The sequence below is a fragment of the Penicillium coprophilum genome, assembly GCF_028826855.1.
Source record: "Penicillium coprophilum strain IBT 35676 chromosome Unknown utg000002l_segment0_segment1, whole genome shotgun sequence".
Taxonomy (NCBI): Eukaryota; Fungi; Ascomycota; class Eurotiomycetes; order Eurotiales; family Aspergillaceae; genus Penicillium; species Penicillium coprophilum.
In genome coordinates, this window is record NW_026622722.1 from 1,658,328 (window position 1) to 1,674,087 (window position 15,760).

The window sequence follows — 15,760 nt, forward strand, 5'->3', positions numbered from 1 at the left end:
TTATTGGGCGGGATCGCTATTTGGAACCATGGCAGATAAGGATGAAACGGACACCGAGAACCAAGCCCTGTTGGAGGAGGAATCCGAAGAGAACTTAGAGAGTAGTGGTGGAGTGACTCCGACCGATCAGTCAACTGCTCGTCCATTCAAAAAATGGATGGACAGCTTCCGAGCACGGAAACATGATTCTCCAGTATTCAAACAGGGAGTTGTGGAGGGCTGGTCAGATACATCTTCTCATGGCTCGCAAGGCCATCGGTCGAGTCCATCCGACTCATCGCAGCTCGGAACCGTCAAAACAACCACAGCAAGCATTGGAAGTCAGAGTTTGATAAGATCGAGGACAACTATTCACAGCACAACAAACCAGAGCGGGCAATCAGACGTGCGCCATTCTGGTGACAGCTCTCGACCAAGCTCAAGTCACCACGTTGATGAAGCTGTGGAAACACGGTCTACCAGACGGCGCCATATCCTACAGGAACTTGTCGAGACCGAGTCTGATTATGTACTTGGTCTGAAGGCTCTTATCGGGGTAAGTCAGGATATTGATTTTCATGTCTTAATTTGATGCTGATGTGCTCTGTAAACAAACAGATCCTTACGATATTTGGCACGAGGCGCGAGATCTATGACAACATCCAGGAGATCCTCGAAATACATGAACGCTTTTTGACCAAGCTTCAGACCGCATCTCCCTTGTCAGGTTCTCAGACACAACAGGCAGGTGCCTCTGAGCTTACATCCAGGGGAATTACCAAGCGTATAGGGACCCTTGATCTGGGTAGTCTAAAAGGGCTTCAGCAACGATCCTTGAGGACCCGTTCACTGAAGGCATCGATCAATCGACGGCTCATGGCACTCAGCGCTGAACCAACAGAGGTCTTAGAAGTTGCCCGTGAATTTGAAAAATTGGTAAGTAACTGTATTGGTACACCAATGGTGCATATATTAACTGAAGCATTTTATAGCTACTTTCATTCCCTGTGTATGACCAATTTTGCAGCAACTATGAGCTGTTAACACAGGATGTTGCTCTCTTACGCCGGTCAATTGCCAACTGGACAATATATGATCAAGGAATCGAGGCACTTTCGAAATCGGTCGCGTCCACGGAGCGACGTAGACAAGAGGACAACAAATCAATGACATTGAATGATCTGTTGATCAAGGTGTGTGGGTAGGATATGATGCGTGTCTCAACAACTAACAAGAAGGTAGCCCATCCAACGTCTTTGCAAATACCCTCTTGTGCTACAAGATCTGCTCCGAGCTACCCCGGTTAGTGATTGTCCGTCTGCCCATGACGGAATTCAGCAGGTTTTGGATAACATACGGGTGCTAGTGACACGGATCAATTTGGCAGCTGGAAACCCGATCAACAAAGACCGTATCCAAAAGACAATTGTTCTCCAGGGCAAGGTAGATATCTCAAGATCGGTAAGTAGCCCAAGGTCGCTTCATTGATGTAATGAGCACAACTGAATATATTGGGCAGTATGCACTCCAGGATATATACAAAGACCTAGGTCCGCTGGTCCTGTGTGGCGTGCTCCATGTCACATATCAAACATCCGAAACCACCAATGGGGAGTTCATGGTCTGTGTGCTTTTCCACCGTTATCTTCTGTTCGCCAAGGGAACTGAGGAGTTGCATCGATTGGAGGCAGTGGCATGCATCTACCTAGACAGTCTCAAGATTGATACGCTTCAAAATGGACGAGGTAAGTAACTTTCTCATATCTGTGCTCGGAATATATCTAACCCATCAGGACTATATTGCTACGGATGTATATTTTCTTGGAAGCTCCTGTTTCAAGACCAAGATGAAAACTATGAATTCGTCCTCAGTGCATCATCGGCAGTGGAAGAAAAACAATGGAACACTGAGATTCTCAAAATGTCCGCCGCGTTGGTCGAAATGGCCCAGCCCAGGATGTGGGAGCCTGGAAAACATTCTTTTCTGGCCCTGCCACTTGTGCCTCTAGACCATGTCCAGTATACAGTGTCTTCCATGGCCCGGAGGTCAATGGATTCCACGACAATCTCCCGCAAGTCCCACGTTCAGCATGTAGTTATCAAAAAGACACACTACCCGCGCCACACAGAACTAGTCCTACAGGCCGAAGGTGAGATTGAACGGCCTAAGACACCCATTGACCGCTCCGCATTGACATTGACTGCTCGCCGAATCGACCGAATCAGGTTGGAGCGATTAATTTCGGAGGTCTACACAGGTGACGTCCTTCCGTCACCCGGAATGGTTCTCGGAAGGGGTGATCTCTTCCGACGTGGTTCGATCATGAGACGGCTCAGCCTTCGCCCGGCGTTCACCAGACGCTCAAGCGCTGAAGGTACCTTCCATTCGCGAACAGCATCTACCGACATGCATCCTAACGAAGAGAGCGATGGAATGGACAAGGGGGAAATAGGCGATAGCGAGATCGGGGAGGAGAAGGAAGTCGAGTTTGAGTTGCCTCGGACACCCACCACGCCTCGGCGGTCAAAGACATTCCGTTTCAAAGGCTCACCTAAGAATCCTGCATCGTCGGTTTCTTCCCCTCGCAGTGAAAAACGACGGAGCCACGATGGAAGTTCCGAGTCATCTCCATCTTCCAAGAAATGGTCGTCTCCAAAGAATTTCTTTAGTGCTTTGACACCTAAGAAACTAAAAAAGACCCTGTCTCACGCTGATTGAAGTATTATTAGATAGGCAAGTATCTTTTTGTTCTAGGTGGTTCTGGATCATTCGGGGAGCATTGGGGCCGGGGTATTATAATTATCAAGGTACTCCGTAATTGTGGCTGGGATTAGTATAAGAATACCAAAGCAAATTGCCACTTGGCATGAGAATTATCCCCACGTTTGGCGTCACAGCGGATCCTATAGCGGGTAGGGGGAGCTATTATGACGTCGTCTGCTGCAATAGTTGGCAACTCACCGTGTAAGGGATGTAGCATAGTGAGAAATGAGAACCACCAATGACATAGAATCCTATCCACTGTTGAGTTAATTGTACAATTCCAAAATTAATTCAGACAATCTTCAAACACACGCGAGCTTCTTTGGCATCAGCTCATAGTATGACGTCACCAGGCATCATCACCTGAGCTCCCACTTAAACTATTAAACCACCAGCTTCTACCTTTCATTCTTCTTCTCACTCAAACATCTTCACTCTATCTCTTCACTACTATCCCAAACTATCTCTTTAACTTTCACAAATTTTACAACTCAATCTTCCAAATCCTTCAAAATGGCCCGTGGAAACGAAACCGCCTCTAAGATCTTCTACAAGGGTAGCTCGGACGACTTCATTGTCTTTGTGGACGACCTTGATGTCCTTCAGAAGTGGAAGAGCGATCGCAGCATTCCCCTGACTGAAGTTCTAAACGGCTGGAAGATCTTCCTCACTCACTCGTAAGTGTTCTCAGCTCTTATACATCATTACGTCAGGTCATTAACATCTAGTTACAGCCACGGAGCCCAGGGTGTCCTTGATACCGCCAGCCAGAGCGCTCTCCAGAATGAATTCGGCACAACCAAGGAAGAAGAGTGTATGGTCAAGATTCTTGAAGGCGGCGAATACCAGGCCACCACGGTAAGTGATTCAGTTCCACATCAATCAATCAAGATCTATATACTAACTTCACTTCAACAGGCACGCGAGCGTGAGGGAGGCAAGAACGACTCCAACGGCAGCCGCTAAATATGATCCTTAACTCTTTTTTTTTGGGGGGGCCAATGGGCAGAGCAGACAGTTGTCGATGTGCCACACTGGAACATACCCTGCACACCTACCCCATCCTCTTCTACCCCCTCACCTTTACCCTTTTTTGAGATATCCATATTCCTCGATCATCCCTTGTATGGCACTTCGACGCATGATTCTTTCGGAAAACGTCATATAACACCCTCTATCTTCAGCCCTGGTGGAATGGTTTAGAGGGATCGTTCGCCGTTTAGGGTTTGCATCTTGGTACCCACAGGCTTCTGCACCTGATATCACGAGATAATGAATGATGAGCGATTTCACTCGTCTACAAATAAACAACATTTTTTTCCATCATCTTGTGAACATGTATATTCGTAAATCGGTTCAGTCATATAACAGACATTGCATGAAAGATCATAGCATATAGTATAATTACAATATAGCCACATCATCTATACAGATAAATCAACATCTAATGACAAAGCCCCATCAAACCTCCTCCTTGATCACCACCTCATCCTTAACCACAACAGCTTCCACCTCTCTCTCAGCCCTCCTCCTCACAACCCAACTCCCCAGCTCCGCCCAAACGGCCTCCTTCTCCGCAGGCTTCATTCCAGCCGCAAGCCCACTAGTCGTCGTAGCGACAAAAATAGGCGCACCACCCCACCCATCACCACGTCCCATATTCTCCGTCTCCGCCTGCCACCCATACCGAAACTCCTCCTTCCGAATCCCCCTCCCATGTCTAACCCGCCAAACAGCCTCCCAAATACTCTTCCCAACAAGACAAACAACCTCAGGTCTCTGTGCCGCAACCTTGGCCTCCAGCACAGGCACACCTGCATCCATCTCCGCACGACTGAGCATACTCGCGTCGCGCGTCGCGCGCTCCACAATGTTCGTGTTGCCCACACTATACAGCGCGGGAAGTTTGTATGTATCCGCTGGGACGTGTCGGACACTTGTTATCCCGGAGGAATACAGTAGTTTCCAGAATAGGTTTGACGGGTGTGCGTAGGCGTACCCCGTTATTCCTGTCATTATTCCTGGGTTCACGCCTACGAGGAGGAGGATCAGGTTTGGGGGGATTGTATCGCGGAGGAGGGATTCTGTAGCTGATAGGAGTGGGGGTGTGGGTGGGGGCTTCGGGGTTGGTTTGTTGCGCTTGCGGTTGGTTGGAGTTTGAGGAGGTAGGATAGGGGATGGAGGCGTTGTCATTATGGTTGATTGTGAACGGGTGGTGCGCGGGGTGGTTGTGGTTGTGGTTGTGATCGTTGAAGCTGACTCCATCTCACATATTGTTTTCTTGCGCTTTGGGCTGGATATAGTGGCTTCTGGTTGATGTTCGGCATTGGTAATTTTTATGCGGCGTTGCGATAGAGTGGTGCTTGCGGGGCTTGGGGCTGAGTGCACTGTCGTTCCCTTATGTAGGAATTGCTGTAGCTTGCCATTGAAACTTGTGACTTTGTTGACTGGGACATCCTCGTCCTCTATTTCAAAGGCGAGCTCGTCTTCCTCGAGTTTGGGTTGGATTCCTGGCGAAGACATCTTGTTTGGTGTCAGTCAGATTAGTTAGTTCTCGGATTCCAAGCAGTTTCAATATATTGCACGACATATAGAAGTGACACAAGGCATTCATGTGAGATATTCTAGATCTTGAGGTCTAACTGTAAGTGTGGGTGGTGTTATTGTCAACATGACGTGTTTCTTGGGTCTGGATAGAGCATCACGTGCTAGGTCAGTCGTCTTCGATTTGATGCCTTTTTAAAAAGGCACCAACAGATGATATATAACTAGTTAACTAGTGCTATGCAGCTAGTATAGATGTCATGATAGGAGAACCGTGTTGTGTTCGCTAATGAACAAAATAAATTTAGTATTACGAAATTTGTAGATAAAAACAGGAATGATATTCGGGTGGTCCGGGTGCACAGAAGAGACCATAAGCCCACGGCCCCCAGATATATCTTGTAATTTAATGATACAAGCAACGTCATCCTTTCAAGTCGTCAAGTTCGTTATGGGTTGGAATATTTACATGATCTGCGTCTGATACATCCAAGGCGTCAGACCGAACTGATTTGTTATGCTTTCATTAGTCCATGCCGCTTCGGCAAGGTCCAAGGCTCCGGGCAGACAACCTATACAATGTTTCGTTAGTATAGGACTGACCATGCTAGAATCTGCGGTATAACATACCTCGCCTTCACTGTAGGCCCAGAAATAGACACCAATGCCAATCAAATAATATAACGCAGGGTCGGTTCCTTGATAGAGCAGTGCGGCGAGGAGAGCGCTGAGGGAGTATATGATGAGACGGATTTCAATGCTGCGGTGTGGTGCCGAGCCAGCAATCGGCTTGAGAGGCCACTCCCAGGCTAAGCCCACAAGACCCATTATGAGGTTTAGGATTTGGAGAACGGGTACCGGAGCGACGGCCGCATCGAGGTTCCTGGAGATAAAGTCCCAGAATACCTTGGGCCAGATAAAGCCCTCAATAGCGCTGGCCACTTGATCTGTTTGTATTCTGTCAGCGTTGGATTCGAGTTGGAGCTTCGAGTGGGTTACGTACAACCTGCCGCGGTAAGAATGATTAACCTCCCCCAGTGATTCTTGATGAGCCTGCCCATTGTGTTGAGCTAAAGCACTTGTCGTGTCGAAAGTGTGATGTGTGTGGTAGAGCTTCGTCCAGCGAAGTTCTCGGAGGAAAAAGAAGTCACTTTGGTGTGAGTGATAAAGTGCGTGCTAATCTTGGGCGACAAATGCGCAAACCCCAAATAGCTGCGGAGAGGCTCTGCGGGGGAATCACTTCATCATATGATCTAACAGACCGTAGATATGTGTATTGAGTTGGATAATCCAGAGCACATGGAGAGTGGATATTATTACAAGGGCTTATCGTGGAAGCATGATCTCACATGGGGAAGAAAAAGCAGCATGTTCCGAGTGGCATGCTTGCAGGCTGGGCCTGGTATATGAATCTATACTTAGACAAGCGACCCCTCAGATCAACCAAACCTTGGATCACTTTGCCAGGATGTGACTGTCGAGCGCCAAAAAGGTAAATCGCTGCATTGGGGTTGGTCCGTATGCAAGAAGGATAGGGCTAAGCTGTGACCTGCTCGGATACAAGTATTGTAGACCAATCACCGTCGGAAAGGTCACCGATTCCTTGACAATCTCCTCTTGAGATTCTTGAAGAATTGACATAGCCCGTGTGATTGGAGAGTGGGGGATGTGACGGAGCGGATCGTAAAGTGGATGTCCGCAAATCAGAAGCCGGGGCGCTTAGTCTTGGCGTGATGAACTGCAGGTGGCACGCATAGAACACACAGGGGCCCTGATTCTCTCAAGTCTCATGGACATTCAGATTGTACTTTTATCTATTCCAAGGCCTATGTTATTCTGGACTGCCTGGGTTGTCTGGGTTGTCTCAGCTTTGTACCGGAGACAGTTTGGAACTTTCCAGGTCAGATGACCACAGTAGCCCTGATTGCAATTCGGTGCTACACACCGTCTTTATGCATCTTCTGCAGAGTTGACCCGTGCCTGGTCTAACTTCAATACTAAGTGGAGACTTTTATCGGGAAGAAAAATTGTTGTTGATGGGGAAACTAGCTCGAGTCAGTCACTATTCTATATTTGGGCCAAAACTTCGACTCGCTAAGGATCCTGAACCGAGTGACAGGTGTTTTCACCAATTGACTGTGAGCGACCCTCGGGGCTCCCGTGTGACGGGAAGACGGCGCTTGCAGGAGAATTCCTATAGGTCAATCTCCCAGCAACCTTCTTTCCTTGGCCTCATTTAACGTTGCTCACTCACGGCCACTGACCAGCCTTTCTGCCACCGGGGTATTAATTCCTTTGAAACTTGGGCTTCGACCCGTCTAACTCCCCCCAGCAAGCCCGTTATTCATAGAACAAAAAGCCAACTCGGATAATATTGGTTGAACAGGGTGCGCTTCCTTTTTCGTACTAGACTCGCTTCATCGCGGGGAACGTGGCATGGTGGTCAGACTTCTACTTCGTATAAACATTGTGTCATGATTGGTGTGCCTGCTACGAACGGTCTATAAAAATAGCAAACTTCGCAGAGTATCAATTAAAATAGACCACAAGCAGGACCTTTGTAAACCTTGGACAGAATCAACCCAGGTAGTTGAAAGAGACCTTGGGAAAACTGACGAGTTTAAGCGACGAAGATTCTAGCCTCTAATCTTGGTCTTTTTTGATCTTTCCAATATCTTTTCCTAGGAGAATTTGTAAAAGCACAGACATTTGAACTTAGTCTATTGGATTAAAATATACCGTAGTCTTTCGGTTGTCCGTAGTGCCCGCTGGAAGCGATGTAATTATAGATCGCCGCCCCCCCTCTTCACTCACCCCTGCAGCTAAAACCACAACACTGGGATTCTCTGGACCTCCAAATTTTCTTCGTCCTTACTCATCTATTGACGTCAATCATGACAACTGACCGATAAAATATTGCATTTTATCCCCAAGTGTCCAGTAACCTCTTGTATTCAAGAGGACACGTGCAGGGGACTCCCCCGGCGAAACGCCAACAGCGCTCGCGACAACCCGCACATCCCACTCTTGGTCTCTATACATTTTGATCGAGCAGCATCGCCAGCTACAAGTGTGCTTTCCACCGTACGAGTAATTCACTAGTACTAGGAATTCTTTTCAAATCCACCGAGGGCCTGATTCTCAGCTTCCAAGCGAAAATTATCCTGAAAAATCACGACTCGCGTCAAGTCCATGGAGAAACAACGACATTGACGAACCCCGAAGCCACCGACTGTCACTATTGACATTGGAGTCTTCCCACGAAAGTGAAACGGGAGATCTCACTTTCGACAGAACTTCAGTGTATATTACCGGGTTGCTGGTCAACCGTCTCGTCACTCCTTTGATTGAATTATCACTTATCGCATAAATCGTTTGTCGCTGGTCGACATTCTTGAAAAAAGAGAAGAAAGAATGGCTGCAGCGCAAGATTCCTGGTGGAAGAGGGCGGACTTGACCGTTTCCAAGGTCTTGTTCCATTTGTTCTTTTGGGGTCTACATATTGGCCTTTTTGCTGTGGGATGGTATGTATTTTGATGTCTACCAGGCCCCTGGACTACGTGACTTATATCCTCTTAGGTACCTGCAGGCATCAAATCCAAAGTTGGAACCGCTGAATGCCCTTAGTTATTCAGTCTGGATATCGCGAGGCGCAGGCCTTGTCCTTTCAGTCGATTGCACTTTGATCCTATTTCCTATGTGTCGGAACATCCTCCGATGGCTGAGGCCACAGATCAGATGGCTACCACTGGATGAGTCGGCGTGGTTCCATCGGCAGATAGCCTATTCTATGCTAGTGTTCACAGCTATCCACACCGCTGCTCACTACGTCAAGTACGCTGCTTTCTAATCCAACTTGTCACGGTCACTTTGCTAACATTAACCAGTTTCTACAATATCGAAAAAGACCAGATTCGCCCAGAACTTGCAGTCACGATCCACTTCGCACGCGCAAGTGGTATCACTGGCCATGTCATGCTCCTGTGCATGATGCTCATGTACACCACTGCACACCACCGCATTCGCCAGCAAGCATATGAGACCTTCTGGTATGGACATCACCTTTTTATCCCATTCATGTTGGCACTCTACACCCATGCCACTGGGTGCTTTGTCCGAGATACCGTCGACCCTGTCTCCCCTTTTGCAGGAAAGCAGTTCTGGGATCACTGTCTTGGTTATGAAGGGTGGAGATGGGAGTTGGTTATCGGGGGTTTGTACCTCATGGAACGACTCTACAGAGAGGTTCGCTCCCGGCGCGAGACGGTCATCACAAAGGTTATCCGTCATCCTTATGGTATGATCTTCTTTTTTTTCACAAATGATAGACTGACGACAGCTAACCAATGACCATAGCTGCCATGGAGATCCAATTCCACAAACCAAGCATGAAATACAAAGCCGGACAATGGGTATTCCTCCAAGTACCCGATGTCTCCAGTACCCAATGGCATCCATTCACCATTACCTCCTGCCCTTTTGATCCATATCTCAGCATCCACGTCCGTCAAGTCGGAGATTTTACCAGAGCACTTGGAGATGCGCTTGGTTGTGGTCCTGCCCAAGCCAAAGATCTTGAAGGACTTGACCCCAACGGCATGTACGAGGTTGCCCTGCAAAACGGACAGACCATGCCCGCAATCCGCATAGATGGACCGTATGGTGCACCTGCAGAAGACGTGTTCGAGAACGAAATCGCCGTTCTTATCGGCACCGGCATTGGTGTCACACCATGGGCATCTATCCTCAAGAACATTTGGCATCTCCGCTCAAGTCCGAATCCCCCTCGCCGACTACGACGTGTCGAGTTTATCTGGGTTTGCAAGGATACCTCTTCATTTGAGTGGTTCCAAGCTCTGCTATCTTCCCTTGAAGCCCAATCCGCCAACGCGGCTGCTAGCGAGGGAAGCACCGAATTCTTGCGTATCCACACGTACCTCACACAGCGTCTCGACGCTGACACTGCTGCAAACATCTACCTTAACTCTGTCGGTCAGGCCCTTGATCCTCTTACCGAGCTAAAGAGTCGGACGAACTTTGGTCGTCCAGACTTCAAGCGGCTCTTCACAGCTATGAAGCTTGGATTACTGAACCAGTCCTACATGACTGGTCTGCAGAATTCTGGTACCACCGAGATTGGTGTGTACTTCTGTGGTCCTAATACTGCTGCCATGCAGATTAGCGACGCAGCCAAATCTTCATCAACCAAGGATGTCCGGTTCAAATTCTGGAAGGAACACTTCTAGTCTTTTTTCTGGGGTCTATTCGCCTTTTCGTTTTTTTCTTGTTCTATATACGAATTATATGAGTCACGAATATCTCTTTTTCTATCATCACTTATCCATGTTTTCATGGAGTTTCTAGGTTTGCCTCCTACCATGGATTTTATACCTTGAGAGGAGGCCTGAATCAGTCTGCTATGAGGAGCAGCGAGAGAAGCAACCACAACATACGTGTGTACCAGCGGGGATGCTGGGCTGTAGGAATATATGGCTATAGACTTGACAATTTGCTTTCAATAATACTGTCTGTTTTTTCATGTGTCCGTAAATTACATTTACAGGTCTTCTGGGTCCTGATTTCCATTGTAAATTGAAGTTACTATGTAGGGGATGATAATGGCTGCCAGTCCTTAGTCTTTTACCGCCAGTTTAAATTCCCCAACCGTGTTGTACAGATATTAGAAGATTGTATACACCTCAGATCATTAGAGATACCCCTGCTTCCGACAATTTGGTTCCTCAGAGAGACTGACATCCGTAGTGACCACAATTCCTTTGTAATTTTTCAATGAGCCCTCTCCACTCCCAGTCGTATCAACAACAATATGCTGCTGGCTCTCACCACTCGAGTCTCGCCGCGACTTCCCCCAACCTAACGACGACAGCTCATATGGATGTCTATTATACACATCCCTGCTCTGACTCCTCGAAGAAGTAAAAACACTGTTTCGTTTCGGCGTCTGGCTGGTAAAATTCGAGCTGCCCTTCGAAGAGAACCAGCGTGAATGGCTGATAAGCGGCTTGATTCCCGGGGCGCAGATAGTGATCACAGAAACGAGGGCTTCGCGGGAGGCCCAGCCTAGAGCAGTTGATAGCTGGGAAATATCTTTGACAGAGTAGTAGGCGCGGAGGAAGGCGGCTATCATGACGAATATTCCGGATGAGAAGAGAAGGCAGAGGAGGAGCTTTTGGGTGAGCGGGATGCGGGCTGCTATGACGAGGGGAATGGGGATTGTGAGGATCGCAATGTCAGTTCTGCTCAATTAGTTAGTATATGGATTGCTGGGGAGGGGTTGGAAAAGCTTGTAACTGACGTTATGCTGAGGGTCTCAATGACGATATAGTTCAAGGGACGTATAGTACAGTTATCTGCCAGTGGGTTAGTAACCACGATATCAGCCCTAAATACATTGATCTCACCTCCAGCATATGGTTTGATTTGCCAGCTCCTGTGTACTGGCTTGCAAATAAAAATGTGGAAAAACAGGGATGCGATGAATGTACCGACACAAAAGGCTCCAACTACTATCGTCAAGCGGTGTTGCCAGAGACCTAGTCTGTCGCTTCGTCAGCATAGATTTTGGGCAGCTTCCGGGAGTCGAATCTATGGACGCACGTCAATCTGTTGTAGAGGAACATTAAGACCCCTTTAAATGACCACACCATGCAGATATACGAAATCCAGGCAACAAATGCGTCGATGGATCCGGTCCGTAAGGTTGCGACTTGGCTGTCCGGAACCTCCATCGCCGATTTCTCGTCAAGACCAATGTTTGACCCGTATACATCTGTCATGAATCAACATGGAACAAAGTAGAAGTCTAGGGGAAACATACCATTACAAAGATAAAGAAAGACCGTGTGCATGGTCCAAAATATCTTTTGCTCATTAGTACGATGACCACTACTTACCTTGTTTGCAGGAGAAAATAACTGACCGTGGCAAGCCCTAGACAAAGATCATCCCAGTAGAACTTGCTCTTCCCAAGTTTCCACCGTGCATAGATGCGAATTGCAATAATGGCCATTCCTATAGCCCATTCTGCGAATAACTCTGTTGTAACGTTGTATGTCATAATAATGGTAAATCCCTTTATCTTCGATGTTGGCGGAGCAGGCAGATGGGCTATAAGCAATACCATAAAATCGCTGCTTTCTGGAAGGTCAAAACCAAACTATCCCCAAATAGAAAATAGGGATTTGGGTGAATAAGCAACATCGAGTGAGCGCCTTGCGAAGTAAGTGACCCTGAAAAATCCCCCCCCCACGCACCAAAATACCGTCGCCCTTCTTTTTGCGAGCGATCGACTAGCGAACCGATATGGATATGGACAATCGGGCATGATTGTATCCAAGCCTGGATCTTCCGTACGGGGTACCATTGTGGGTATTCTCCTGGGTCCGCTGTTCTAGTGGAGTTGATGCCAAGGTATGAAGGATGCAATAAATATTAGAAAAGAAAATCCGTCCAACACCGGAGACAGGGGTTAGGTGCATGCTGAAAGATGTTTGGTCGGCTTGATGCCGATCCGAAGCTTCATGGTACAGCTGGAAGAGGGAAAAAAAGGCAATCGCCGGGTCCTAATGGATGCATGTATATTTGAACCAGCAGATAAATATGTAATTAGCAAGTATCGGCGATGCTTCCGCCTCATTTCTATGATTTTCCTGAACAGACCATTTGTTCCTTCATTTCCATTCCCTGTCAAGTGCGTATGAAGTGTGGGTCAGGACACGGAATACTCCGTACATAGGGGCCAACAAAACAACGAGACAATTTTTGTATAGCGGGAGCGATCCTCCGGCGAGTATGGCGTAAGAGTGTAGATTTACGTTCGTTCCCACCTTCACATGTTATCGAAGATTGGGAGAGGGGACTGGAAATGATAAGTCTGTGATGTCAAAACATCGAGGACAAATCTCCCTGATAGGTTGACATGAGCGATGGTCAACAATAGCTGGGTGGAGATCGTTGGTCATAGTATCATGATGTATTTCAAGTCGGAAGTTTAGTACAATATAGGCTGAGATTGTGGCCTCGTTTTAATGAAATAGTCTCCACAGGCGTATTGGCTTAGAAGAAGTCGGAAGTCGGAATAAAGAACTCGTTGAGACAGGCACTTGCACGTGACGACATCCTGGTTGTCAAGATGGGTTGCTCTCTCTCTTTTTCCTCCCAAGTCTCTCACCATTACAGACTACTCCGTACCCAATTGATCTCCCCTTTCTTCTCCGCTAAGACAGCCCAATGAGCTGTGTGGACGCGTAAACTGGTTCGAGCTTCGGCCGAGCGCCTTCCCGTCGCCCCGCCCTTCAGCCCCCGGAGATCGTCCACAATGCTCTCGGTGTGGATGCCATGTTGATCTCGGATACGGAGTAGGGCAACGAGGAATCCTTCGCTTTGGGTCTATTGCATTAGCTTGAATGAGCGGCTCCGATGGTGTATATTGTAGGGGATATGTAGGGAAATACTTCAGCCGAAGCCACTGCTTCAACCCTTGGTTTCCCACTCATCCTTCTTGGCCATAATTTCAAGTATAATGGATATCCAGCATCTCCAGGGTCTTCTGGCAGATGCCAAGGCTTCAATTGATCTTTATGAGTCGACTCAAACCGACAACTTTCGAGTTGAAGCCCAGGAAAAGGCCACGCAGCTGGCGCGTGCGTTGGAACGACCCAAAGATGCAATCCTCAAGCTGTCCTTTTCTGTAAGATATATATAATCCCCGAGAATCATTAGAGTATAATGCTGACTGATTGGAAAGCCCGTCATTCTCATGGCTGTCAAGACAGCTGATGATATGAATGTATTCTCCGTATTGGCTCAGGCCACGGCCCCGGTTCCCCTGGGCAAATTGGCTGCAGCAAAGCCGGCAGACCCTCTTCTAGTCGGTAGGTTAGGGCTCGGTAACCGGGAAGACTTGAGAACTAACTCGCCTCCAGAGCGCATTATGCGAGTTCTAGTCGCCAATGGCTTTGTTGATGAGCCGGCTCCCAGCGAATACCTCCCCACCGCGCTATCTCGAGAAATGACCAATCGCACATCAGTTGGCGTTGTGGGATCACTGTAAGCTGCTCAAGATTTACAACACAGAGGAATAGTATACTAATCTAACTAGCTTCCACGAATTCCTGCCCTCAATTCAAAAAGTTCCTGAATATCTCCAATCGACCAACTATCGCAACCCAGATGATCCCATGTTCGCCCCTCTTCAATACACCCACGATCTCAAAGTAGATGGATTTACATGGCTCTGTCAGAACCCGGAAGCTTTGACTCGATTCAATAGCTTCATGGAAGGACAGCGTGCTGACCGTCCACACTGGGCCGACTGGTTCCCTGTTCGGAAACAGCTTCTCGATCACCCAGACATGACTCCCGAGACACCACTTTTGGTAGACCTTGGCGCTGGTCGTGGCCACGACTTGATTGGATTTAGGAAGAGGTTCCCGGATGTCTCGGGTAGACTGGTATTGGAGGATCTTTCTTGTGTGATTGACGAAGTGCATTGCGCGCAGGACCTTGAGGCGGCGTCTATTGACACCGTCGCGCATGACTTTTTCGCTGAGACTCAACCGATTCACGGTAAGGATCTTTATGTGTGCGATACGTATGCATTTGCATGGGGCTGATGTATTTATTCATGCGCAGGGGCACGCGCGTACTATTTCAAGAACGTGTTGCATGACTGGTCGGACGAGAAAGCGACAATCATCTTTAACAACCTAAAGCCAGCTATGAAGCGGGGTTTCTCCAAGGTTATCATGGAGGAGTATATTCTTCCTGATCAGAATGCTCGCTTACTTCCTTGCATGACAGATATCGCTGTGATGGTTTTCTGCTCGGGATTGGAGAGAACCCGTCAGCGCTGGAGTAATCTGCTAACATCTGTTGGTTTGCGAGTCATCAAATTCTGGGTGCGTGAAGGCGACGGCTTGGGAATCATTGAAGCCGAATTGGCAGAGAGCTCATGAATAGAGTCATTATCTATGAGAAGAAACGATGGTCCATATTCAGCATTGACTGCACGCTCAATATACTGACTTTATCTTCATGAGATCCATAATAGATCAAAACAAGCTTGGTAGAAGTTAATATGGTTGAAAAGGGGAATAGACGACAATTATTAGGCGAGTGGGTAAGAGAGTTAACGGTCGCAGGATGTGCACCATATTTCAATGTATACACCGTAACAGCACAAGTTTCCATAGATTCAGCACCATTCTAAGCAAATGAGAAACCCACAATTGACCTCAAATCCACAATGTCATTCACATGGCTCATAACACTCGTGTTCGGCTTTGTCATCATCAGCCTCAGCCAATTGTTCCAGTATCTGACGTTTGACTTCGTCGAGTGCAGCTTTGCAATCATCATACCGCTCATGTTCGATGAAACCTTTGTCGGGCCATAGATCGCTCATTTTATCCTTAACCTCAGAGAGAAGCTCGGTTCCTGCAACGGCATTAT

General features: G+C 47.7%; 8 protein-coding genes across 8 annotated transcripts; 4 read left to right on the top strand and 4 right to left on the bottom strand.

Annotated features, from left to right (window-relative positions):
• Window positions 1-28: 28 nt before the first annotated feature.
• On the top strand, window positions 29-2,698 carry N7500_002674 (putative Rho guanyl nucleotide exchange factor; the record flags this gene model as incomplete). Its single annotated transcript, XM_056673820.1, has 6 exons — window positions 29-535; window positions 598-915; window positions 972-1,172; window positions 1,222-1,440; window positions 1,499-1,724; window positions 1,773-2,698. 6 exons carry the CDS (start codon window positions 29-31, stop codon window positions 2,696-2,698), a joined length of 2,397 nt encoding a protein of 798 aa, XP_056534345.1.
• A 558-nt stretch (window positions 2,699-3,256) lies between these two features.
• On the top strand, window positions 3,257-3,709 carry N7500_002675 (SBDS family protein; the record flags this gene model as incomplete). The annotated part of the gene is made up of 3 exons (XM_056673821.1): window positions 3,257-3,420; window positions 3,478-3,601; window positions 3,662-3,709. 3 exons carry the CDS (start codon window positions 3,257-3,259, stop codon window positions 3,707-3,709), a joined length of 336 nt encoding a protein of 111 aa, XP_056534346.1.
• A 495-nt stretch (window positions 3,710-4,204) lies between these two features.
• On the bottom strand, window positions 4,205-5,266 carry N7500_002676 (mismatch-specific DNA-glycosylase; the record flags this gene model as incomplete). The annotated part of the gene is made up of 1 exon (XM_056673822.1): window positions 4,205-5,266. One exon carries the CDS (start codon window positions 5,264-5,266, stop codon window positions 4,205-4,207), a length of 1,062 nt encoding a protein of 353 aa, XP_056534347.1.
• Window positions 5,267-5,802: 536 nt separating this feature from the next.
• On the bottom strand, window positions 5,803-6,348 carry N7500_002677 (uncharacterized protein; the record flags this gene model as incomplete). Its single annotated transcript, XM_056673823.1, has 3 exons — window positions 5,803-5,859; window positions 5,918-6,234; window positions 6,291-6,348. The coding sequence occupies 3 exons, from the start codon at window positions 6,346-6,348 to the stop codon at window positions 5,803-5,805; spliced, it is 432 nt and encodes a 143-aa protein (XP_056534348.1).
• A 284-nt stretch (window positions 6,349-6,632) lies between these two features.
• N7500_002678 (uncharacterized protein) lies at window positions 6,633-6,928 on the bottom strand (the record flags this gene model as incomplete). Its single annotated transcript, XM_056673824.1, has 2 exons — window positions 6,633-6,824; window positions 6,869-6,928. 2 exons carry the CDS (start codon window positions 6,926-6,928, stop codon window positions 6,633-6,635), a joined length of 252 nt encoding a protein of 83 aa, XP_056534349.1.
• A 1,773-nt stretch (window positions 6,929-8,701) lies between these two features.
• N7500_002679 (putative NADPH oxidase (NoxA)) lies at window positions 8,702-10,533 on the top strand (the record flags this gene model as incomplete). Its single annotated transcript, XM_056673825.1, has 4 exons — window positions 8,702-8,811; window positions 8,867-9,121; window positions 9,175-9,584; window positions 9,644-10,533. 4 exons carry the CDS (start codon window positions 8,702-8,704, stop codon window positions 10,531-10,533), a joined length of 1,665 nt encoding a protein of 554 aa, XP_056534350.1.
• Window positions 10,534-10,994: 461 nt separating this feature from the next.
• Window positions 10,995-12,431, bottom strand: N7500_002680 (uncharacterized protein; the record flags this gene model as incomplete). Its single annotated transcript, XM_056673826.1, has 6 exons — window positions 10,995-11,544; window positions 11,604-11,658; window positions 11,710-11,846; window positions 11,906-12,077; window positions 12,126-12,168; window positions 12,228-12,431. 6 exons carry the CDS (start codon window positions 12,429-12,431, stop codon window positions 10,995-10,997), a joined length of 1,161 nt encoding a protein of 386 aa, XP_056534351.1.
• A 1,398-nt stretch (window positions 12,432-13,829) lies between these two features.
• Window positions 13,830-15,264, top strand: N7500_002681 (Plant methyltransferase dimerization; the record flags this gene model as incomplete). The annotated part of the gene is made up of 5 exons (XM_056673827.1): window positions 13,830-13,997; window positions 14,055-14,181; window positions 14,233-14,356; window positions 14,409-14,875; window positions 14,942-15,264. The coding sequence occupies 5 exons, from the start codon at window positions 13,830-13,832 to the stop codon at window positions 15,262-15,264; spliced, it is 1,209 nt and encodes a 402-aa protein (XP_056534352.1).
• Between the last annotated feature and the right edge of the window lie 496 nt (window positions 15,265-15,760).